The sequence below is a fragment of the Zonotrichia albicollis genome, chromosome 19, assembly GCF_047830755.1.
Source record: "Zonotrichia albicollis isolate bZonAlb1 chromosome 19, bZonAlb1.hap1, whole genome shotgun sequence".
NCBI classification, from domain to species: domain Eukaryota; kingdom Metazoa; phylum Chordata; class Aves; order Passeriformes; family Passerellidae; genus Zonotrichia; species Zonotrichia albicollis.
Window position 1 is genome coordinate 12,987,404 of NC_133837.1, and position 23,676 is coordinate 13,011,079.

Here is a 23,676-nt window from a genome sequence, read left to right on the forward strand (position 1 = left end):
AGAAAGTATCCTGCCAAGCAATCTTCTCCATCTCATTTATTTATTGTTTCCCATTTGCACTCTAATACTGACTTATTTTTCAGTATTTTGCTGGTAACGTCTGATTGGTGGCTGATCTGGAACAGGCTGGCATTTATTTTCCATTCCCAGGTTCGGGCTTTTAAATAAGTGTTTCTCCTGGAAAACTGACAGCAAAGCCATGAGAGGAACAGGCATTGATCGCAGAGACAAATGGGGCAGTTTCCCCTCTGCCCTGAAGGATGGAGAGCCTGGCACTGCACAGCGTGTGCTGTGCTGGCAGGAGCTCACCTGAGCGCACAGCCCATCCCTCTGCCTCTCCCTGCTGCTCACAGGGAGCATTTTATCCTCAGTACCCATCCAGCCCTGCCCTCTGGCAGTGGGAGGCCATGCCCTCTGTCCTGGCACTCCATCCCTGGGAAAATCTCTCTCTGCATTTCTTGTCAGCCCCTGCAAAGCCACAGTGAGGTCATCCCAAAGCCTCTCCTGCCCAGGTAAGCCATGCCAGCTGTGCCAGCCTCTCTGAGGCCACACTGAGCTCACCCCAAAGCTCCTGCCCAGGTGAGCCGTGCCAGCTGTGCCAGCCTCTCCTCCCAGCAGAGCTGCTCCATCCCTGGCACCATCCTGGAGCCTCCCCTGGGCTCTGCAGCAGCTCCAGCTCTGCAGGTGGGGTCTCACCTGAGGGGCACAGGGGACAATCCCTGTCCTGCTGCCCACGCTGGGCTCAGCCCAGGCTCTGCAGGGGTTTGGGGGGGACAATGCAGGTGACTGATCAAAAAAAAAAAAAACCCAATAATGCTTTTCCCATTTCTGAACTCTTTTGGCACACACCAGACACTTCACTGCATATTTAAAGGTTCCTAATGCAAGCAGCATGAGGACATTCTCATCTGTCATTAAGACAGTGGAAATTTTCTTTCCCCCGTTTCAGGAGTACATCCATCAGAATACATTTCCATGGATTTTTGTTAGAATTAAAAAATGAAGCAGGAGAACATTTGGTGAGTTTGTAAGAAAACCAATATCCAAAATGCCTTGTCAGCAAAGGCTCAAGCTCAAACCACAGCAGCTCTTACTGAGGGCTCTGCACTTTGGAGTGTCATTTGTATGTTAAAAAATGGGCTACAACTCCCCAGCTTGTACTGCATCCCATTTGCCGTGATTTAATAACGCTGGGTCACAACCTGCAATCCTGAAATGGCCAAATCCACTCAGGCAAAATGCTCCTCCTGAGGAGTGATGGCAGAGAATTCATCCCAATCCATCAGAAATGGGACGGGGGAGCAGAGGGAGTTCTGTGTCTGCTCAGGGAGAAGCTGCTTATTAAAGCATTTGACACTAAAATTTACATCTTATGCTAAAGACCTTCTAAAATATTCCTAATTCACCTCTTATTTCATTTAGAGGCCAAACAGATCTGCAGGTGATACAGTGCAATATCTGCAGGTATTTTCAGCTGGGAAAAAGCCATTATGTTCTGGCTTTGATTGAAAACGTGAAGGTTTATCATCCCAGGGAGCCCACCTGGTGCACTGGAGCATCCCTGGAGTGGCTCCAGGCCAGGCTGGAACCAAGGCACACATTGATTTCAGCCTGGGTGAGACCAGGTCTGGAACTCAGAGCCACAGAGCTGCTTTATATCTCAGTTCAAGTAATACCAAGAAGAAGTCAGTGCATTTATGAGAAACTCTGCATTTTGTGGCACATCTCAGACTGGACGTTTTAGACCCCATTAATATTTGATTTTCACACTGCAATTTGCAAGCTGAAAACTTTCTGCTTAAACATTACCCAGATGAACACTCAAGTGTTAGAAACCTGCCTGGGTTTATGCCAGTGAGTTCAAATTGCTTCTGGGAGTTAATACAAACACAAGATTAAGTCAGCATTAAACTGAAATATATGAGGCTACGTTATTTTACAGAGTTGAGGATGAACTTATCAGCATTAAATACAGATCCTGGGACAAATTTCCAAATTCCAAACCCTCGTGTGAGTCTCATTTGAAAACCTTCCCTGGCCAGGAGGATGTTTCCTGCTTGTGCAGGAAATTCATTCCCTCCTTGAAGCCTTTTTTTCACATTTTTCTCTACCCACATTTAGAGATTTAACACAAACCTCTTCCCCACCAGCGAGGAGTTCCTCAGGTAACTCCAGCCTGTGGGCTCCTTTGGAGAGCTGCCATGAAATGTTCCATCAAGGAGGTCTCCAGAGAGAGCAGAACAGCAACATTTAACAGGAGGAAACATTGTTCTCCCTTGGGCTCGGTTCATTCCCTCTGCAACACCAGAGGTTCCTGTTTGCTCTTTGCCAAACTTCCCTTTCTTTGGGCTCCCAGCTGAGAGGTGACAAGTGGTGACATCTGTCCTGCATCATCCCTGGGGCTCTGGCACCACCCTCCACTGAGGAACAGTGGAAATCAGACTGAAATCAGCCTGAAATCAGAAAAGGTTGAGGGTTCTGAAATCAGTCTGAAATCAGAAAGGGCTGAAGGTTCTGAAATCAGTTTCTGCAATCAGCCTGAAATCAGTCTGAAATCACAAAGGGCTGAGGGTTCTGAAATCAGTCCAAAATCAGAAAAGGCTGAAGGCTCTGAAATCAGAAAAGGCTGAGGGTTCTGAAATCAGTCTGAAATCAGAAAGGGCTGAAGGTTCTGAAATCAGTTTCTGAAATCAGAAAAGGCTGCAGGTATTGAACAGGCAGACCAAGCCCTGCACTCCCTCACAGCTGCACAGAACCAGTGCCAGGCTCCTGAAGGAATGGTTCCCTCCCTATCCCACCTGGACAGGTCTCTCCCCCAGCCAGGGGAACAAAGCACCTGAAAAGAAGAGCTTTCAGGTTCAAGGAAAATTTTTTTTTAATGTAAAGTTTAAGATAAAGAAATTGTTAAGGAAAAAAAAAAATAATCTCCGTGTGCTTCTCCACAGCAAGAGAAGCAGCAGAATGCAAAGAACTCCTTCAAGCTGGCATTAATAATTCAAGAGCTCTGCAGGTTGTCTCCAGCCATGTGCAGCCCAGAGTGGGTTCCTGGTGTGCCAGCCTGCTCCACATTCCTCGATCACCTCCTCCTGAGGGCTTGGTTTCCTTCTCTCACCTCGGAACTCAGCACTGCCACTCTGAACTCTCTTCAGGGCTTTGCTGTGCCCAGCAAAGGCTGCTCCTGCCCACAGCTGCATCCTCACAGACAGGACAAAGCTCACTCTGAGCTGCTGCCCTGAGTGCCCTGAAGCACTTCCAGGCTCGTGGCTGAGTCCTGCTGGCACTCACTGCCCAGGTACCCACAGGCACTCCCCAGTGCAGCTCCTCTGTGGGACAGCAGTGACATCCAGGGCCCCCAGAGCCCCAAGGTTGCCCACTGTGGTTACTCAGAGCCCCAAGGTTCCCCACTGTGCTCCAGGTTAAACCTCCAGACTGCAGCAGGCTGGTCCTGGCTGCCACAGCACAGCAGCCAAATGCTGCTTTCCAACCACTCTGGCATGCTGAGAGCCAAAGTGGGCTTTCCTTCCCTGCCAATCATGATTCTTACAAATCATGAAAGTAACAGACAGCAAACACTTTGCTCCCATGATCTTTGCTTTCTCCATACAACCTGCAAAGAACCAACAAGAGGCGTGTCCTGGGTGTCACTCCCCATCTATCTGTGACAGGGTTTGCTCCTCATCTGTGCTCTGCATTCCTGCAGGCTTCTCCTCCTGGCTGCATGGCATTCCCACTCCTGGCTGGCACTGCCTGTCTGCCCAAGCACAGCTGATGCTGCTCCAGATCTTCCCTGAAATGTTCCCTGAGCCCCTCAGATCTGCCACAGTCACTGCCTGGGGATGCACTGGGGCTCTGACCAGGAGCAATCCATCCCTGAGGCACAGCCAGGAGCTCACACTAAACACCTTCCTGCACCAGAGCCCCCCAGCTGCCAGGAGAGCAGGAGCAGCCCAGCAGCTCCCCTGCAGGGTCAGGCTGGGCTGAAGGGCACAGAACTTGGCACACAACATGGCACACAACATGGCACAGAACGCTGCCCTGCCTGGCCAGGCTCAGCCCCTCCATCCCTCTGAGCTCTCAGCTTTTTTCTGTGGCTGTGCCAGGGACAGGAGGGCACAAACCTCACTGTGCCAGGGACAGGGGGCACAGAGCTCACTGTGCCACAGGCAGGAGAGGGCACAAACCTCACTGTGCCAGGGACAGGGCACAGAGCTGGCTGCAGCCTGAGCTCCTGCTGCAGGAAACCCAGCAGAACACCAGCCCAGGGCTCCATCCACAGGTGCAGAGTGCTGGCCTGACCCAGCCCTGGCTGCTCCTCCCCTGGCACTGCCCCTGCTCTGCCCTCTGCACAGCACTGCACTAATTACACTCATTAGCCTCTGCTCCATCCCTGCCCAGCAAGAGCAGGAGGTCACCCTGTCCCAGTTGAGCAAGGACAGGTCAATAAATGCAAACACTGATAAAAGCACTGGTGAGGGTGCTGCTGGCACAGCGTGTGGCACGAGGAGAGCAGAAGGAACCCCTCAGACCCCACTAACACAAACCTGGCACTGCAGGATGCCCCTAACACAACCCTGGCACTGAGTAACTCATCAGCCAACCCACTCAAAGAGGCCAGAGAAGAGCAGAGGAACAAGACAAACACAAAGGGACCAAGGGGTTGATCAGATCTGGCAGCCCCAGAGGGATCAGTGACCCCTCTGGCCACCAGCCCTGGGGCTGGCACCTCCCTGGTATCCTGAGCAGGTAAACTCTGCTCCTCTGAATCAAGCCCATCTGTATGCAGTCCTGCTCAAATCTGCATTTCCAGAGAAACCTAATTGTGGATTCCTCTTCTCATAAAAACAGGATTTAATTCTCACTCAGCAAGTTATGAGGCAGCAGGAAAAAAAAAAAATGTTGAGGTGAGACTATTACAATCAGCTTTGTTGCTCTCTGCTTATCTTAGAAATCAATATAAATACAGCAAATCTTAATTTAAATATTCTCAATTTAATAGCAACTTGTCAGTAAAACCTGGTGTACTTGGAGTCCTTTTCTTTAAATCAACTTATATGCTTTGGTTGCTACAGAGGCTGGGAGATTTAATTCAATACACAAAGCATAATTCCAACCCTCCTGTGTTAAAAATATTCTTTAAATAAATAATAGATCAAAGCAGTGTCACTTTGATGGCATATGCAGTCCAGGCAAGGGGGAGAGGAAGGATTAAATGTTTTCAGAGCAGCCCTCCTGGAGGAAGGGGCGGGGGACACCAGTGAATTCTCACTTATTTTCTCTACATTTACCACTCATTACTCTGCTGATTTGATTCTCCCCTTATCAGAGCTCTGCCTTCTAAAGAACCTTCAACTCCACATAAACTCCGGGGTTTGTAGAGCAACAAAGCAAGATGAAAAGAGGAGTCACTGCACTCCCAGATCTGTGAATCACTTCCTCTAACTGTAGTAGAGCTCTGCTCACTCCCCATGACTCCTCCATGAATAAGGCAAAATCTGCTCGGGGCTTCCATGATTCACTGGGGAAATGGGAATTCACTGGGGAAATGGGAAATTACAGGGGGGAAATGGGAATTCATGGGGGCAGATGGGAATTCATGGGGGGAAATGGGAATTCACAGGGGAAAATGGGAATTCACAGAGGGGAAATGGGAATTCACAGGGGGAAATGGGAATTCACAGGGGGAAATAAGAATGCACAGGGGGAAATAGGAATTCACAGGGGGAAATGGGAATTCACAGGGGGAAATGGGAATTCATGGGGGGAAATGGGAATTCATGGGGGGAAATGGGAATTCACAGAGGGGAAATGGAATTCACAGAGGGGAAATGGAATTCACAGGGGGAAATGGGAATTCATGGGGGGAAATGGGAATTCACAGAGGGGAAATGGAATTCACAGGGGGAAATGCCACAGCTTTACCTGCCCTGGGAGTGCAGAGCCTTGTCTGGGCTCACCTTTGAGCCCCTCTCCATTCAGGGCCAGGCTGGGGTGTTTAATGGCAGGGAATGGCCCCAGGCTGGGCTGTGAGGAGCTCACGGATCACACTGAAGGTTCTGGAATGTTCCCACACTCAGCCCACAGGCAGAGGCACATCCCCTGCAGCAGCAGCAGCAGCCCAGAGAAAGGAGCACACCTCAGCTCCACCAGCCCTGGCTCATAGCAAAGGCACCAAGAGACAAAAGGAGCTGCAGGAATTGGGGATGGGGACAGAGGCTCCCCCTGGGCCTGCAGGGAAGGAAGGGGCTGAGCCATGGGCTGGGCTGGAAGGACAGAGGGACACCAGGGGCTGTGGGCACTGACAGGGCTGCAGGCCACTGGGACAGTGCTGCAAGGAGAGGGAAGAGAATAAACTTCCTGAAAACAGCTAAAAGTGGAAGTAATTAATTTGTGATGCCAGAGAGCAAAACAAAGCAGCTCAGGAACAAAAAGGGGGAAATCTACAGCCCATCAGCTTCACCCTGATGGCACAGGCTGCCCTCACAGGAAAACCCCACAACACCAAGCTCCTGGGGTTTCTGCAGGTGCTCCATTCCCTGGACAAACCTGTCCCATGGGAAAACAGCAGCAGGAGGGAGCTGCCCTCCCTCCACCTCCTGCTCATGGACACGAGGTCAGACCTGACCAGATTCTGTGAACTGTTTGTGGGGTTAGCCAAACTCCAGCTCACTGCATGGAAATATTCACCCCAGCCATCCCCCCTGCAGCACTGCAAACCCCATCCTCAGCCCCTTCCCTCCCCAGCTGAGGCTCTGCCCTTGTTACCTCACATTCAGCACCCAGGAGACAGCCAGTGACAGCTGAAAAGGGGAACAAAATACAAGACATGACAAACAGCTGCTGAGATCTAAAGGTAATGAGGTTGAGCATTCTCAAATCAGCTGCTCTTGCTCTCTCAGGTGTCTTTACGTGCTTTTGGTATCTTCCTAGGCACCTGTTCTTAAACAAAGAGTAATTAAACACAACAGCAAGTTTGTCCAGAGGATCCCTGATGCAGACACAAACAATGCCTGAGCTGCAGCACTGCCCTGGTGTGAGGTCATTTGGTGTACTGGTGTTTGAGGTCATCTCCATTTGGCAGAGAAAGCAGAAGGACTAAACTGAAAATTTGAGATTTGCTTCTATTTTCTTCTTTCACAAGAGTCAGATTCAGCTTCTTGGAGAGTGAGCAGGGCCCAGCCCCACTGAGCTCATCCCAGAGAGCAGCAGCAACAGCCACGAGGTTCATGGCACAGAGAGTCCCAGGGGAGGGAACTGCAGCTCCACAGAGCCAGGAGCAGGAGCTGGGCTGGGATGGCCACTGATGGGAGCAGGCACATGAAACATTTCACAGCAGCCACAGAGAAGCCCTGAGCACCCCCTGATCTGTGCTGCTCCTGCTGCTGCACAACCTATTGATCAGCACAAGCAGGGCAAAGTCATTCCTGAATTAGAAACAGGCAACTCTGCAGATCAGGGATGGAGGAACAGGAAGGCTCCCAGGAAGGACCTAAAATAGCCCAGCAAGCTCATCACACCTCCACAGTCTAGTGGAGAAAGTCTCCTGTGTGCCAGAAGCCTTTGGAGCAGAGCACCAGCGTGGTGTCTGTGCTGCCTTCACATCACACCCCAAGGCTCAGCTCCAGCAGTGAGCTGCCAAGTCCCACCTTCAGATCATGGTTCAGAACTTCTGAGCAATGCAATTCCACTCTGGGAACACTGAGACTCAGGCACAGCCTGGGCACAGAAATTACAGCTTGCATTTCAATGAGTTCTTCCATCCTTTACAAGAGGAGCATGAACATGACAGAAATCTGGTCACCAGAAAAACCCAGAATCACCTACAAACACAAAGTTATGGGTGCAAGAACTGGGAGAGCCAGCAAGGCTGGAACCCTAAGCAGCTCCCAAGGGCAGGATGAGTGCAGATGATGTCCAGGACATTTCTTAGGTGCTTGCTTTGCTCTTCACTGAGCCATTGAAGTGTCCCACAGAGGCAGCAGAGGATCCCAGACTCCCAGCTGGGACGTGTCTGTGTCACCCCCCCAGTGCTGTCAGTGACACACAGCAGGTCCCCAGACACCCCAGGAGCTCCTGGAACACACCAGAGTTCCATCAGAAAACCATGTCCTGCCTCCAAAATCTCACAACATCTCACAGCCTGTCAGTCACAGGACAGCCTCAGTGTCCCCTGCACCCAGCACCGCTGGCACAGCAAACCCATGCAGCTCCAGTGCAGCTGCACCCCCAGACTGCTGCAATTCCTGCACCTGAAGCTCCTCCTGAGCTCGGGCACTCCACAGCCTTGCCCAGAACACACCAAGCTGCATTTAAAGAGTCCAAGTGATGGAGCTGCTCCATGAGCCAGTGCCACGAGCACCACACCAGTGCCTCTGGGGCAGCTGCAGCTTTGCTGCCCTAAACCCTCACCAGGACACAAACCACAGGATCCACAGCCAGCATTTCACCTGGCCACAGCTCAGCACCCCTCACCAGGACACAAACCAGCTCAGCACCCCTCACCAGGGCACAAACCACATTATCCACAGCCAGTTTCACCTGGCCACAGCTCAGCACCCTCTGAGCTCCGACTCCTGCTCCACCTGTCCCCCGAGTGCTCCTGTGCAAACCCCGCGGTGCCCTGGAGCATTACCCGGTCCTTCATCCTCCAGCTCTGAGCCAAAGACTTGGAGCCCTCGATCTTCTCGCAGTGCCTCTTCTTCATAAAGGCCAGGGGCAAGTTCCAGTCCGTCAGGTCGGACTCATCCTCCTCCCCGAGCCCCAGGAGAGGGGACTGCAGCATCTCAGACTCCATGGGCGGCGGAGCTCCGGGCACCGGCTGGGCAGCGCTGTCCAGCCCGGCACCCAGCGGGGCCGGGGGTCCCTCCGGCCGGAGGGGCACGACGAGCCAAGGGCGGCGGGGGCGGCGCTCCCCGGTGCGCGGGCAAGGACGGAGCCGGGGCACGCGGCGCCTTCACCTGGCGCGGGCAGCGGCCCCGGCCGGGCTCGGTGGCGCGGCCCGGGGAGCACCGAGGGACCGGCGAGGGCCCGGGCCCGGGGCCTCCCTCGCACCTCTACCCCCGCGGGCCCCGCGCTCCCTGCGGCGGGCACGGCGCCCGGCCCATCGCGGCTCCCTGGCACACCGGCGGGCCGAGGGCGGCTCGGCGAGCAGCGCTCCGGGGGCGGGCGGCGGCGGACGGGACGCGCGTCCCGGGGCGCCGGCGAGCGCGGCTGGGCTCAGCACCGCGGCACGGGGGCGGCCATCTTGCCCGGCCCACAATGCCCCGCGGTACGGGCCGCCGCGCGGGACACGCCGCGCCGCGCGCTCCGCCGCTGGGACCGCGCGTTTCCATGGGGACGGCGCGTTGCCATGGGGAAGCCCAGAATGCCCAAATCCCTGAGGTTGGAAAAGCCCTCGCAGCCCATGGAGCTGTGCCCCATCCCCACCTTGTCCCCAGCGCAGAGCTCTGAGTGCCACAGCCAGGAATTCCTTGGATGCTCCGGGATGGGGCTCCAACCCTCCCTGGGCAGCCCCTGCTGAGGTCTGAGCATCTTTTCCATGGGGAAATTCCTCCTGGTGTCCCTCTGTGGCAGCCCCTGCCGAGGCCTGGTCACCCTTTCCATGGGGAAATTCCTCCTGGTGTCCCTCTGTGGCATCGCTTTCCCTGTCCCTGTCCCTGTCCTGGTCCCTGTCCCTGGAGCAGCCCCCTGTGCCTGCAGAGCTGAGGTGGGGTTTGAGATTCGCCTCAAATTCAGCTAAAAACCAACCCCTGGTGTGGATCTGCTGGCTGGGAGTGGTGTCAGCCTCCCCCTGGTGTGAGCTGCTGCTCCAAACACACCCAGGCACAGCTGCCAGCCCAGCCTGCCCTTTCCTGGAGTTCCCTTTTATTGTGTGCTCGTTTATTCTGGGGTAAAACAGCCCAGGAGAGGGGTGGGACTGGGCACAGCCCCCAGCAGATGTGCCTGATGCATTTGTGTCCTTCCACGCAGCAGGAAAGGCAGGTGAAGGATTCCAGGCACAGATCCTCCTTGCTGTTGCACTGAAGGTTAATGGAAATCAAACATTGCTGCTGACGAGGTTCCTCAGTGTTTACTCCTGGCAGCAATCGAGCCCCTCCACATTCACATTTGGAATACTTGAACGTGTGAAAATCATTTCTAAGCAGAAAGGAAAGGATACGTGTGTAATTTGATTTACAGCACCATTAATTTCCATAAATACTCTCGGTGTGTTTACACTCGTGGAGTGTTTCCAAGGCAAGGACCTTTCTCTACAAGAGGCTGGGAGATGGGCAGGGGATGTTTCTGGGGTGCCAAGGTTTGCTTTTGCTCCTTGCCTTTCCTGATTCAGTGCCTCACGGTGCCCTGTGCTGATGGCTGCTGATGGCTACATGATTGTGATCAGAACAAGCTGCAGAAAATGCTTATGGCTGTGTTTCTGCTGGCCCTTAATGAATTCCTCAACAGCAGCCACACAAAACAACAGACTTACAGAATTCTTTGGGTGGAATGGGACCTTAAAGATCTTTATTCCCAACCCCATATCATGACCCCCTGTCCCACAGAATAACAGATTAAATCCCCCCTTGTTCCCAGGGAATCCCAGGAGTGGAGCACCGTGCTAGGTAAGGCTCAGTGAGTGATGCCCCAAACCCAAAACACAGGATTATCTCCCACAAACACGTTTGGACACATTCTCCCACCTGTCACTCTCTTTAATGAAAAATCCTCTCCTATCTCAGGCTCTGTCAGTGTCCTTTGTTTTGCCTCATTCAGCCATCTAATTCTAATTCCACTTTTGGGCAGGAAGAAACGCAGATATGGAAAGGAGAATGTTGCTCATAAATATCACCAGAGATCCTATCTTTCGATTTCATTACTCAACTCACAGGTCACCAAGTGAGTCAGATGGATGCAAAGCTCCATTCTGGGAGCCAAAAGGCCACTGGGCCACCTTGCCTGGGGCAGGTGTTGGTGTGCAGGGGGCACCTGCCTTCCCCAGGGCACCCCTCCATGGTCAGGGCAGGTTTTGGGGCATTTTGGGCCATTTAGGGGCCAACCACGAGGTTTGTTTCATTTCAACATTTCAGTCCAGGGGCAGCTTTGCAGCCTGAAGACAGTGGGTAAAATATTGATCAGGATTAGATTTATGTTGAACCGAGGCTGATTTCAGCACTGTCTTTAGTGCATGTGCAGCCCAGGCTGCCTCCTGCTCCTGCAGGTGTGAGCTGGGATGGGGCTGTACCTGCTCCCACAGGTGCTCCTGGAGCCCCAAACCTGCCAGGGGGAATTTGTGCTGTACCTGCCCCCACAGGTGCCCCCAGAGCAGGGCAGCAGCTCCTGCTGTGGTTTTCCAGCACAGGCACCGGGGCAGGGATGGGAAACTGAGGCTTTCCCTGCGCAAACAGAACCACAGAATCTCCTGGGTTGGAAAAGCTATCAAACACCATCAACTCCAACCACTCCCCAGCACTGACCACGTCCCCGAGTGCCTTTAAATCCCCCAGGGATCGAAACTCCACCCTGGGCAGCTGTGCCAGGGCTGGACAACCCCTTTGGAGTAAGAAATTTCCCCAGTACCCAACCTGAGCATTTCCTGGCACAGCCTGAGGCCATTTCCAGAAATGTTGCCCAACATCCAGCCTGAACCTCCCCTGGCACAGCCTGAAGCCATTTCCTGACCCTTCCAGCTGCCCCATCCTGCCAGGGAGTTTTAGGGAGTGAGGAGGTGCCCCCCGAGCCTCTTCCCAAGCCAGGTGTTCTGCAGTGCCCCAGCCCCTGGTGTGATGCCTCAAAAATGCGGGGGGCATAAAAACTGCCTCAAAAATACGGGGGGCATTGAAAAAAGGGTGCAAAGTGGTGTCTTATTCAGCAGCACCTGCTGGAAATGTGACAGGGATTCACGTTCTCCTCTCACGCTGAAAAGGCCAGAATAAATACTGGGTCAGAAATCTCCCCTTGCTCTCTCAGTGCAACAAACATTTTGGCACCAGGGGAAATTTTTCACCCAGGAAGAAAAGAGGGGGAGAAAGGGAAGGTGATGCAGCTTTTGGAAGCAGAAAATTGGGGAGTTTCAGTCCGCTGGCTTTGCCTCCCCTGAGCTACAACCGGGTGAGTTTCCGGATGAATCAGAGGCTGGAGAGTTGGGTTAATGAGAGCATTTGACATCCTCGGGCTCCAGGTAGCGCACAGGCTGGAAGTCATTTAGAGCGTGAAGCAGGCGCCGCGTTTGACCCCAGAGGCGCCTTCAGAGTAAAGATTTCTGCGCTCCCGGCGGGCAGGAAGACTCGGGTGACCCCTGCACACCCACAGCCATCGGCTGCTCAATGATTTCCTCACCGACACCGAGCGGGCTGCGCTCGATACGCGGGGGATGCGATGGATCCGAGCGTTTGCAGGAGCTGTTAATGGAGTTCCGCAGCCCCATCCATCTCCGGGCGCTCATCCCTTATCGCCTTTGTCTGCTCCCCGAACGGGCAGTCTGCGGGGTGACCGGGCTGTGCGTGTTCAACAGCGGTGATCGATGGCACCTCGGCTGATATTCTCTGCTTTTCTCATTAGAAGCGCAGAAATGTTTCCTTAAACGCCGTGTAGATCGGTATCGGCTCTGCCCGAGCCGGGGAGCTCCTCCTGGGCCCGGCAAAAGCCTTCAGCCCCAAATTCCTGCCTTCTTTTTGCTGCAGGACCTGACGTTTCCCTTTGTTCGATAAGAAATAATTCAGTGTTTTACAGGAATTTCTTATCCTGCCTTCACTTGGGGCTTGGGAATCTGCACAGCAGCCAAAGCGTCCCCAGCTCCTCTCAGAGCCTGGAGCAGCTCCTGGGCCTTTCCAGTCACCCCCAGTCTGTGCAGCTGCTGGAGCCTCGGTGTTGCTCAGGAATCGATGGTCCCAGCCCTAATGCAGCCTCTCTGCAGAGACTCAGCATCCTCAGAGCCTTCCCCCACTAAAAGCTGCCCTCGAGCTGGGGTCAGCCCTCACAGCAGCAAGCTCAGGGAATCCCTGCTGCCTTGGAGTGGTTTTCTCCATCCTGGCTTTGAAACCTTCTGTGTTTTAACCCCAAATCCTGCGACATGAATTGGCTCTGGCACATCAGATCCCCAGCCAGCACCGAGGATCTGAGCTCTGGGCAGCTCTGCCCCTCCAAACCTCCCTGTCCCTGCTCCAGCTGCTCCCTGTTTGGGGGCAGAGCCAGCTCAGATCCCTGATCCCTGATCCCTGTCCCTGTGCTTGCACTCCCACCTGTCCAACCCAGGCTGGGATCTGTGTGCCCCATCTGCACCTGGAACTCCTTCCAGGCTTGTCCTGCTGCACGTCCATCCATCCATCCATTCATCCATCCATCCATCCATCATCCATCCATGGATTCCATCATCCATCCATCCATGGATTCCATCCATCCATCATCCATCCATCCATCCATCCATCCATCCATCCAATTTAATTTTTATTTCTCATTAATCTGCTCTGATTTGATTGGTAACAAGCTAATTTCCCCAAATCCAGCCTGCTTGCCCATGCTGGTGATTGCTGAGGGGTTTCTCCCTGCCCTCATCCTGCCCCATGAGCCTTTTGCTCTATTTTCTCTCCCCCTCAGCTGAGGACAGAGCTCTGGGGACACCAAATCTGCAGCCTGGGTCACCCAGCACAGCACAGTAACAGAACACAACACAGGGAGTGGGAGAAAGGGAGCAAGAGACTGCAAAATAATAAATAATCATGGAAAAAACTAGGGCACAGCAGTGTCACCAGCTTTTGATGTTTCCTTCTCATCCTGCCTCCTCTCCCACGAAAAGGGAACACTGCAAGGTGGGAAGAAGCTCCCGAGCAACAGGGACACAGAGCTGTGTCTGTTCAGAGGCGCCAGAAGGATTACAGATAAATATTGAAGCTATCAAAGAAGCTTAAGGGATTTGGGAACCCACTCCCCATTATTATCCTCACTGGGGGAGGGGAAGTGATCTCTGCGGCCCTGCAGCAAACACCAGAACCGTGCTAAATTCTGAAAGCCCCTGCCCTGGCTGTGAATTCCCCCTGGTTCGCTGGGCAGGGGGAGGAATGATGAGTGTGGGGTTTGTAGGACACGGGGGCACCGTTTGTCACTGGAGCTCGGTGACACCCCAGAGCAGAGCGGGGGCAGCAGGGCCGGTGCCACAGCCCGGCCGGGCAGCACTGGGAGCGCTGGGAGGCTGGGCTGGCATCCATCCATCCCCCCTCGCCTCGCTCACTGCGGGGAAATCCAGGCAGCGCTGAAAAACGAGCGGAGCGATGGGCTGGGAGGGAGAGCTGGCGGCTGCCGTGACGTGCGTGTGTGCAGACAGGGGGGAATTCCTGCACAAATCAATGCCGGGGCGGCTGCGGCTGCGGGGAGCGGCTCCGTTCTCCATTCAGCTCCGCTGCCGAGGCGGCGCCGCCGAGCTCATCACCCGCCCCGGCACGGCCCGAGCAGCTCCGTGCCCGGCCGGGAGGGTGCCAGGGACAGGGATGTGTGCCCGGGGCACAGCAGTGCCCTGCTCCAAACCCTGGCGCCCACCCTGCTCCTTCCCTGCCCCTCTGGCATCGCCCTCCTGGCCCAAAAGCCACCCCAGGTGGGCACAGCCGCTCTGGGCACAGCTTAAAGCTTCACTCCCTGCTCAAAGCTTCAATCCCTACTTAAAGCTTCACTCCTGCTCAAAAATTCACTCCCTGCTCTAAAAGGGGGCAGGAACCCAGCGGGACCCAGCCCAGCTCCCCCTGCTCCATTCCTGCCCTGGGACCATCACACCCACCCCAGGCCTCTCTGCAGCTCTCCCCTCTGCAATTTTGGCCACGGCCAGCTCGGTCCTGCAGCACCCAGAATGGCTTCTCTGCCACACTTTTAAGGGGATGCTGCAGTTTTAAACCACAAATTAAATTTTTAATGAAACTTCATAACTGTTGTACCCAAATGTAATGTAATATTGATAGGAACTGTGCATCCAGCTAGCATGAGACTGCCCTAGAAAGCTTTTTAGGATGTTATGCAATATAGAGCTAAATTAATTATTTGTAATGAAAGGATCTGTGTCCCTATAGCATCACAGAGACCTACTGGTACAGAGACCACACTCCCGAGCCTCACTGAGTGTAAATGTCAGGCAATTTAGGAGCAGACTGGCTGGTGAGATGGGAGCAATGAAAGCAAGGGAAGGGAAAAAAGAAAGAGAGTGAATGTGTGAGAGAGGGAGAGAGAGGCAGAGAAACAGAGAGGGAGAGATCTGCAAAGAAAGACTGCAGCAAAATGCAGCAAAATCCCCAACTCCTGTCCAGAGTGTGTCTGTCTCAGAAGGGAATCCTCCATCTCACACACGGCGTGTGCACTGCCTGCACCCCGTGCCTGAGCTGCTCTGGTGACAGCTGCACCCCTTAAAGGCACCAAAATCCCCATTTTGCAAGTACAGCATTCTCAGCAGAACCATGGAGCGGCTGGGGGCTGCTTCCCTGCTCCAGCTGCAGCAGGAAAAGGCTTTGGAGGTGATCTTGTCCCCCCACATCTGGGCTCTGCACCCTGTCCTTGCTGCAGTTTCCCCAAGAACAAGTACTTCTAGTAAAAAAAAAGACAAAACAACGTGGCAGTGTCAGCCCTGTCCTGCTTTGAGCCTGCTGGGGATGGGGATGGGGATGGGGATGGAGGTGTGGGGATGGGGATGTGGGAATGGGGATATGTGGATGTGGCTGCAGGGGACAGTCCCTCAGCAGCCTCAGTGACAACAGAGCCACAACCAGCAGCTCCATGGCCAGATAAAGGGATCTGAGCCCCTGGAGGTGCAGCCATTGCTGTTTCCCACCTCAGGCTGCCTCCATCCCATAATGGATCTCACCGTTCCCACTCCGCAGAGGAGGCTTCACTGCGGAACCAGCATCACCCCACAGGAGATGGTTTATGTACAGCAGGCTGCACAAGCAGGAGAGACAGCTTCCACTGCTCCCTGGGGCTCCAGCTCCTGGGATTAGAGAGATTTGTCCACTTGAAAAAGCTGTCCTCTCTGTGCTGGGGGCTGTGCTGCTCGCACACAGAGCAGACAGACTGACAGCCCTCACCCCTGCTAGAGGCCACGGGGCTGGGAGCACCCTGGGCTGCCCAAACCCACCCTGGCCATCTCAGCACAAATGTGCCTGCTGGCTCCTGCTCAGGGCTAAATCACCTGCCAGGGCCCTTGGGAGCTGTGCTCAGCTCTTTCCAGCCACAGAGCCATAAATCAGCCGAGCGCTGGGGAGGAGGCAAGGGAAGGGTTAAAGACAGGGGCTCCATTACTCCATTACAGCCACACAGCTCCTAAATCTACAGAAGCAATAACAGATCCTCCTGCATGATTCAGTGATTCTGGGAAAGCTGAAATCCTGATCATGTTTTCCGCTCCTTTCTTTGCATTAGGAGCCACGGGGGTTATTTTGCTTATCTCTTGTAGCACGGCTTTGTTGTTTTTTCCCATCCAGGCATTTCCTGGTCTCCATCACCATAGCATCCGAGTGTTTATTTTATTGCATTTGTCACCTTGGGCTCATCTCCGCATAATGTGCTGGGGATGACAAAAGATTGCGAGGGAAATTGGTTCAGTGACACGCTCGGCTCTGTCAGGGCTGTGCAGATGTGAGCAGGACGGAGACCTGGCTCCTCTCACACTGCTTCACACTGCTCTCATTCTGCTGCCTGCAGTAACATCATTTTTGGGTGGTGTGGCAGGATTAGACCTGCAGTCCTGTCAGCTCCTCCTTTTGCCAAAAACCCCAAACCCAGCCAGCACAGAAGGGAGATTGCTGTGCCCAGCAAACCCCAGGGTCTGTCCCCTCCCCATCCTCCTCTCTCCCGCCCCGCTCTGCTGCTCTGAGCACTGCTCAGCACAGAGCCAGCAGCAGGGACAGTAACCAGGGCGATGGAGCCACAAGGAACAGCCTGCTGGAAATGCAGATTTTCCCCCAAATTTCCTGCACACAACACCCCAGAGGGGAGCAGTGCCAGAGGTGTGGGCACCCTGCAGGTGAGCAGCACCACAGGTGGCTCTGAGCTGCACAGGCAGGACCAGCAGTGAGACCCAGGAAGGCTCCAAAGGACACCCAGGTCTCATGAGCTCTGGGACAGCTTGGATGGATGCTGTTGAGAGCACTATAGGATGCCCACAAAGGCGCCCAGAGGTGCTGAGCACCCTGGCACAGCTGCTGAGCTCACAGCCACTTTGCCAGCACTGCCCTGGGTTCCCCAGGCTGGCATAAATGGGCAGCAGAGCATCAGGGGTTTGCCAGGCTGCCCCCCTGCTCCTGCTGAGAGCCCCAGGCCCTGGGCTTGGCCATCAAATGCTGCTTTTACTGTACCACAGCAGGGCTGGAAGGGGAGAGAGGCTCCCAGGGGCAGCTGAGCTGCCTTTGAGGAGGAAACACTCCCTGCCACATCCGTGTGTCACAAACCTCCCGGGGCTGCATAAAAACCTGCTCCAGGAGAGGCATCAAACCAGTGCCAGGCACCGATAGCAGCTCAGGGAGCTCCAGCCCCAGCCAGGGCTCCTCAGGCCTGCCCCAGGCACGTCAGAGGGGAAAGGACCACGGAGCCCTTATGTTTTATATTCTGCAAATCCGTGAACTGAAAACCTTTGTGTTTTATTGACCCACTTCGCTAATCAAAATTAATTACTTCATATTTCACAGGATAACTTGGCATTATGCAAATGCTCCAGCCATATGTGCTGCTGCAGTGCCGAGCTGAGCTGAGCTGAGGGGGCCAGAGCCCCCCACCACCCCTGCAGGCTGCAGGGATTTCCCACCCCAACACAACACAAAACAACACCCCCGAGAGGACCAGGATAAAGCCAACAGGGGGCTGGGACAGCTCCGTTTGTGCTCGGGCGGCCTGGCCAAGGACGTGGGGAACAAGGGCAGGGGACACTGCTGGCTGAACGAGAATCGGCCTCGGCTGAAGAGCTGAACATGAGAGAAGTGACAGCTCCAACAGCCACGAGCTCTTCCCACCAAGGACAGATCCAGACATTACCTGCAAGGTTCTTTCGCTGATTAATGAAGAAGCAAAAAACGGTTCCCGTGCACCCAGAGTGGGGCTGGGCACCGGCACCAGTGGGAGCAGCTGTCCCTGCAGTGCCCGGGCCTGTCCGTGCCCTCCCCCAGGCTGGCAGCCCCTCACAGCTCATCCTTGTTCTGCCCCGGATCCCGGGGCTCCCCCTGCTCCACGGGCACCGACCCCGGGGCTGTCCCGGCCGCTGACCCCGCACGCACCCGGGGCCAGGCACGGACACCCGGGGGGCACCCACGGGGCACCCACGCCCCTGCGCACACCGGTGGGTGCAGAGCCCGCACACAGCCGCGTGTGCACCGCAGCCCGCACAGCCTGCACACATGTGTGAGTCAACATGCTCACACATGCACACACACGCACACACATCCCCGCACATCCCCGCAGCCCCTCCCCGCACAGTATCCCCTGCCCACGCGCCGCCCACGCGCGCTCCCGCCCACGGACACACGGACAGACGGACAGACGGACACAGGCGGACACACGGACACACACGGACACACGGACACACACACGGACGCACGGGCGCGCTGTCACGCCCGCAGCCCCAGCCCCGCACGCTCTCGCTCTCGCACTCGCTCCCGCCGCGCTCCCACGCGGTTCCCCCGCCCGGGCCGGGATTCCGCGCTCCGTGACGCCCCGCGCCGCCCCGCCCGGCCGCCATAAAAGCGGCGGCGCCGCAGCGGAGCCGGAGCGGGCCCGGAGCGAGCGGAGCCGAGCGGAGCCGAGCGGAGCCATGGCCGCGGGGCCGCCCGGCAGCCGCCTCCTGCCGCTGCTGCTGCTGCTGGGGCCGGCGCTCGGCCAGGGCCTGGGGCAGACGCGCTTCATCTGCACCTCGGTGCCGCTGGACGGGGACGTGTGCGCCGCCTCGGCGCTGGGCACCGGCTCGGCAGAGGAGCTGAAGGGCACCGTGCTGCAGCTGCGGGAGACGGTGCTGCAGCAGAAGGAAACCATCATGAACCAGAAGGAGACGATCCGCGAGCTCACGGCCAAGCTGGGCCGCTGCGAGAGCCAGAGCGTGCTGGAGCCGCCCGGCGAGGGAAAGGGCAGGAAGGGCTTTTCCAAGAACACCATGGGCGACCTGTCGCGGCCCGCCGCCGCCGAGACCCTCAGCCAGCTGGGGCAGACGCTGCAGTCGCTGAAAACCCGGCTGGAGAACCTGGAGGTACGCGAGGAGAGCCGGGGAGCCGCACAGCCGGGCACCGGGAGACGCGGGGAGCCGGGGCAGCCGCGCATCCCGGCGCGGGGAGCGCGGAGCCGGGGCAGCGGGCAGCCCTCGGAGCCGGGGCAGCGGGCAGCCGGCGGAGCCGGGGCAGCGGGCAGCCGGCGGAGCCGGGGCAGCGGGCATCGCTCGGAGCCGGGGCAGCGGGCATCGCTCGGAGCCGGGGCAGCGGGCAGCCCTCAGAGCCGGGGCAGCGGGCATCCCTCGGAGCCGGGGCAGCGGGCAGCCCTTGGAGCCGGGGCAGCGGGCATCCCTCGGAGCCGGGGCAGCGGGCAGCCCGCGGAGCCGGGGCAGCGGGCATCCCTCGGAGCTGGGCAGCGGGAGCCGCCTCCCGGTAATAACATCCCCGCTCCTCTGCTCGCCCCTTGCAGCAGTTCAGCAGGATGAACTCCTCCAGCCAGACCAACAACCTGAAGGACATCCTGCAGAACAAGATCGATGACCTGGAGAAGCAGGTGCTGTCGCGGGTGAACAGCCTGGAGGAGGGCAAGCTCAGCCCCCGCAACGAGTCCGAGGAGCGCGGCAAGATCGAGAGCACCCTCACCTCGCTGCACCAGCGCATCAGCGACCTGGAGAAAGGTACTGGGCGCTGCCCACCCCTGGGACCCCCGGAGCTCCCCCGCCGCCGGGACCGGGCGCTGCCGCCGACGCGGGCGGATCCGCCGAGCCCGTCCCGTTCCCTCCCCGGGATCGGTCCCTCTCCCCCAGCTTGGCTGTCCCCTCGGCAGGGTCGGGACCGGCCGATCGCTGAGGTCCCTCCCTGCCCAAACCCTCGCTCGGTGGCTCCCGGGGCCGCCGGTGCCCGCGGGCTCGGTACCGGGGACGCTCCGGGCGCTGCCCGCCCCGGGGATTAGAGAGCCGCGCGGCGCCGGAGGGATTTGCTCCTCGCTGCCATCTCAAGGCCCGTTACATAACGGGGTGGGGAGGGGGGGAACCCCCAAAGGGGCGGGAAGGGGGCCCGGCAGGAGCCCACCGCCCCCGCGCTCCCGCAGGCCAGAAGGACAACCGGCCCCCGGACAGGTTCCAGCTCACCTTCCACCTGCGCACCAACTACATGTACGCCAAGGTGAAGAAGAGCCTGCCCGAGATGTACGCCTTCAGCATCTGCATGTGGATCAAATCCAGCGCCTCCCCCGGCATGGGCACCCCCTTCTCCTACGCCGTGCCCGGGCAGGCCAACGAGCTGGTGCTCATCGAGTGGGGCAACAACCCCATGGAGATCCTCATCAACGACAAGGTAGGGCCCGGGGCCGCGGGGAGGGCTCTGGGCTGGGGGGCGGCGTGGGGGGACCCCCGAGTGACCACCCCGACCCCGCTGCCCGCCCGCAGGTGGCCAAGCTGCCCTTCGCCATCAACGACGGCAAGTGGCACCACATCTGCGTCACCTGGACCACGCGGGACGGCGTGTGGGAAGCGTACCAGGACGGCACGCAGACGGGCAACGGCGAGAACCTGGCCCCCTACCACCCCATCAAGCCGCAGGGCGTGCTGGTGCTGGGCCAGGAGCAGGTAAGGCCGGTGCCCCGGGGGGACGCGGGCAGCGGTGCCGGTGCCCCGCTGACCGCGGCCCCTCCGCAGGACACGCTGGGCGGCGGCTTCGACGCCACGCAGGCGTTCGTGGGGGAGCTGGCCCACTTCAACGTGTGGGACCGCAAGCTGAGCCCGGGGGAGGTGTACGGCCTGGCCACCTGCAGCTCCAAGGCACTCGCGGGCAACGTCATCGCCTGGACCGAGGCCAACATCGACATCTACGGCGGGGCCACCAAGTGGACTTTCGAGGCCTGCCGCCAGCTCAACTAGGGCCACGGACAAGCGAGAGAAACCTCCTCAGCGGGTTCTTTTATTTATTTATTTGTTTCCTCCTTGTTTTGCGCAAAAACGACCGAGAACGAAGCCACCCGACTCGTCCCGGCGGCGTGGATGCTCCGGCAGCGGGGCGCCCGCCCCCGGAGCCCCACGACCCTCCGGTTTCTGTCTTGCCAACGTCCTTCAACGCCTGCGTGCCTTGGCCTGGCGCGGCTGCGCCCCCCCCGCCGCCCCCCGGCCCGGCCCCCGCTTCGCCGCCGCTTCCCTCGGGCACCGGCGCCTGAAAAGGCCGCGGGGCCCGGCCCGGAGCCCGCCCGGGGCTCCTCTCTCTGCCCAGCCTGACCCCCGGGACGCCGCTGCCCCCGGAGCTGGGGGAGAGCTCTGACATCCCCCCCCGCCCAGCTGCGCTCCCACCGGGACCCCGAGGAGGGGCGACCCCTCCGCTGAACCCCCTGAGGAGCCGCCCCTGCCCCGGAGCCCCTCCCGGGCACCACAGCCATAGCCCCGGGCTGCGGCGGGCACCAGGGGACCCCCGGCCCCGCTCCCCGACCTGCCGCACTCAGGTACCCCCGGCCCCGCCGCCTGCAGCCCCCCGAGGCTCCTTAGCTGGTGACAAATAGCCTTTACCGTCCCCTCCAGCCCAGCTCCCACTGACAGGTCTGAAGCCTTTCTGCTTTTGATAATACACTCTCTTGTTTCTCTTACTGTAAAGGGAAGTTTATTACCAATAATAAAAAAGGGTATTTTTATGAAGATAAAAAAAGTATATATATAGAATTATCAGTGCTCCCTGAGAAAAAAAAAAAAAAGTGCTTTGAGATTCTGCAGGATAAAAAGAGATAAAGAAGCGTATTTTGAGATAACAGATGCATTTTGTATGGTTTCCTTTTCTAAACTCCTGGTTTGTACTACAGATTGCAGAAATCACTCCCCAGCCCCCCTCCTGCCCCCCCTAGGCGGCAGCGGAGGAGGAGGCAGAGAATTCACCCGGGGCTCCAGAGCCTCACGACCAACTCCAAAGATGCGGCAAAGACACGGACGGAGCGGCAGGGCCGGGAGCTGCCCCGGCCGGGGCTCGGAGCTCGGAACCTGCCCCGGCACCCCCGAGCCAGACCCCGCGCACGGCTCAGGGCAGCGGAGCCTCGGCCGCGCTCTTGGTGCGAGAAAATAAACCCCGAACCATCGAGAGTTAATTTGAGTTCCTCCCAAGCCCCCGTCCACATCGGCGAGCACAGGCACAACCTGCTGAGAACAACAGCGAGACCACGGCACGGGTTTAACTCCAGCCCCAGGTGCGTTGGATTTGCCAAAAAACCACGAAAGGGTGTGATGTCAACGCGTGTACATAGTGTACAGTAGGGGAGAGAATCGATGTATCTTAATTTGTCATTATTTTGCTAACCAAAGCTGTACATTTTTCCTACTCCTGGCTCTGTCTCCTTTGGGATTTGAAGGGGTTCTGACCCCCCGTGCATCCGGCCCGCATCGGCAGTTCTGACAATGCACTGTTTCTACGGATTCTCATGCTTTTTCCATTTTATTGCTGGGATTACATGAATTGTTGACTTTATTTTTACACAATAAAGCGTGAAGAAAGACACCGGCCTCTCTCTCATGTGTCTGTTCCCTGAGCAGCCAGGGCTCAGCAGCTTGTCTTTTTCCACAGGAAGGTTCTGTGCCTGCACGAAGCGGAGATTTCTGCCCAGTTCCTCTCGGAGCTGGCTCAGGCACTCGCTGAGCCTCTGTGCCAGGCTGTCTCCCTCTCCTGTTCCCTCTTTCCCTGCTTTATGTAACACGCCACACTAACTGATGTGTTTTTTCCTCGAGCCGCTGTCTGGAGCTCCCTGTGGGTCCTGCCGGACGGGGACAGGCCAGCGCAGTGTCCCCAGCGCTGTCCCCGGGAGCTGCAGCCTCCCCCTGACCCACAGGAATCGCACCCAAGGTGCAGGGAGGAAAAGCATCATTTACCCCTTGTAGGCAGCCCAAAGGCATCTCCCTCACAGCCCACCCAAAACGCCCCCATCCCGCTGCAGATGGGGACGGGAATGGGGTGGATCCAGCCCGGGACATGGGACAGCGGCGGGGACACGGGGACAGCCCCGAGGGACGCAGCTGGGGGAATTCAGCAGAGCCCTCGCTGCTGCCACAGCTGGGGACAGCGACAGCTCACCGGGCTGGGGTGGCCACAGGGAGGGTCACAGCAGTGACCACCGGAAGGGTCACAGCAATGGCCACCAGAAGGGTCACAGCAATGGCCACCAGAAGGGTCACAGCAATGGCCACCGGAAGGGTCACTTTCACACCGAAGGCCACAGACAGGAGCAGAGTGACAAGGGCTGGGCACACTGGGGAGGGGACAGCCGGCACTGGGAATCTGCTGGGGGCGAGAGGAAAGGTGGGACAAAGGGGAAAGGTGGGACAAAGGGGAAAGGTGGGACAAAGGGGAAAGGTGGGACACCAGAGCTGTTTCAGGACACCTCACTGAGCCCACGGGCACAGCCGAGGGTGATGTGCCACATCCCACACTCCGGGATGGGATGGGATGGGATGGGATGATGATGATGGGATGGGGATGGGGGCTGAGGGAGCCGCAGGAACTCCCACACTCAGCAGGTAACCAACCCTGCCCATTGCCT

At 57.3% G+C, this 23,676-nt stretch overlaps 2 protein-coding genes across 4 annotated transcripts in view; one reads left to right on the forward strand and one right to left on the reverse strand.

The window, feature by feature from the left end:
* RPTOR (regulatory associated protein of MTOR complex 1) overlaps nt 1–9,271 on the reverse strand; it is a 98,649-nt gene extending 89,378 nt beyond the window's left edge. For all 3 annotated transcript variants that reach the window (XR_012583295.1, XM_074555337.1, XM_074555336.1), the window contains exon 1: nt 8,630–9,271. Coding sequence is in view for 2 of the 3 variants with exons in the window: in XM_074555337.1 (XP_074411438.1) it covers nt 8,630–8,791 (162 nt within the window). In the remaining variant the exon portion in view is untranslated. The remainder of the gene's footprint in view (nt 1–8,629) is intronic.
* A 9,455-nt stretch (nt 9,272–18,726) lies between these two features.
* Nucleotides 18,727–22,640, forward strand: NPTX1 (neuronal pentraxin 1). Its single transcript, XM_074554794.1, has 5 exons — nt 18,727–19,177; nt 19,606–19,813; nt 20,227–20,471; nt 20,564–20,743; nt 20,813–22,640. Exons 1-5 carry the CDS (start codon nt 18,749–18,751, stop codon nt 21,032–21,034), a joined length of 1,284 nt encoding a protein of 427 aa, XP_074410895.1. The 5' UTR covers nt 18,727–18,748; the 3' UTR covers nt 21,035–22,640.
* Nucleotides 22,641–23,676: the final 1,036 nt, after the last annotated feature.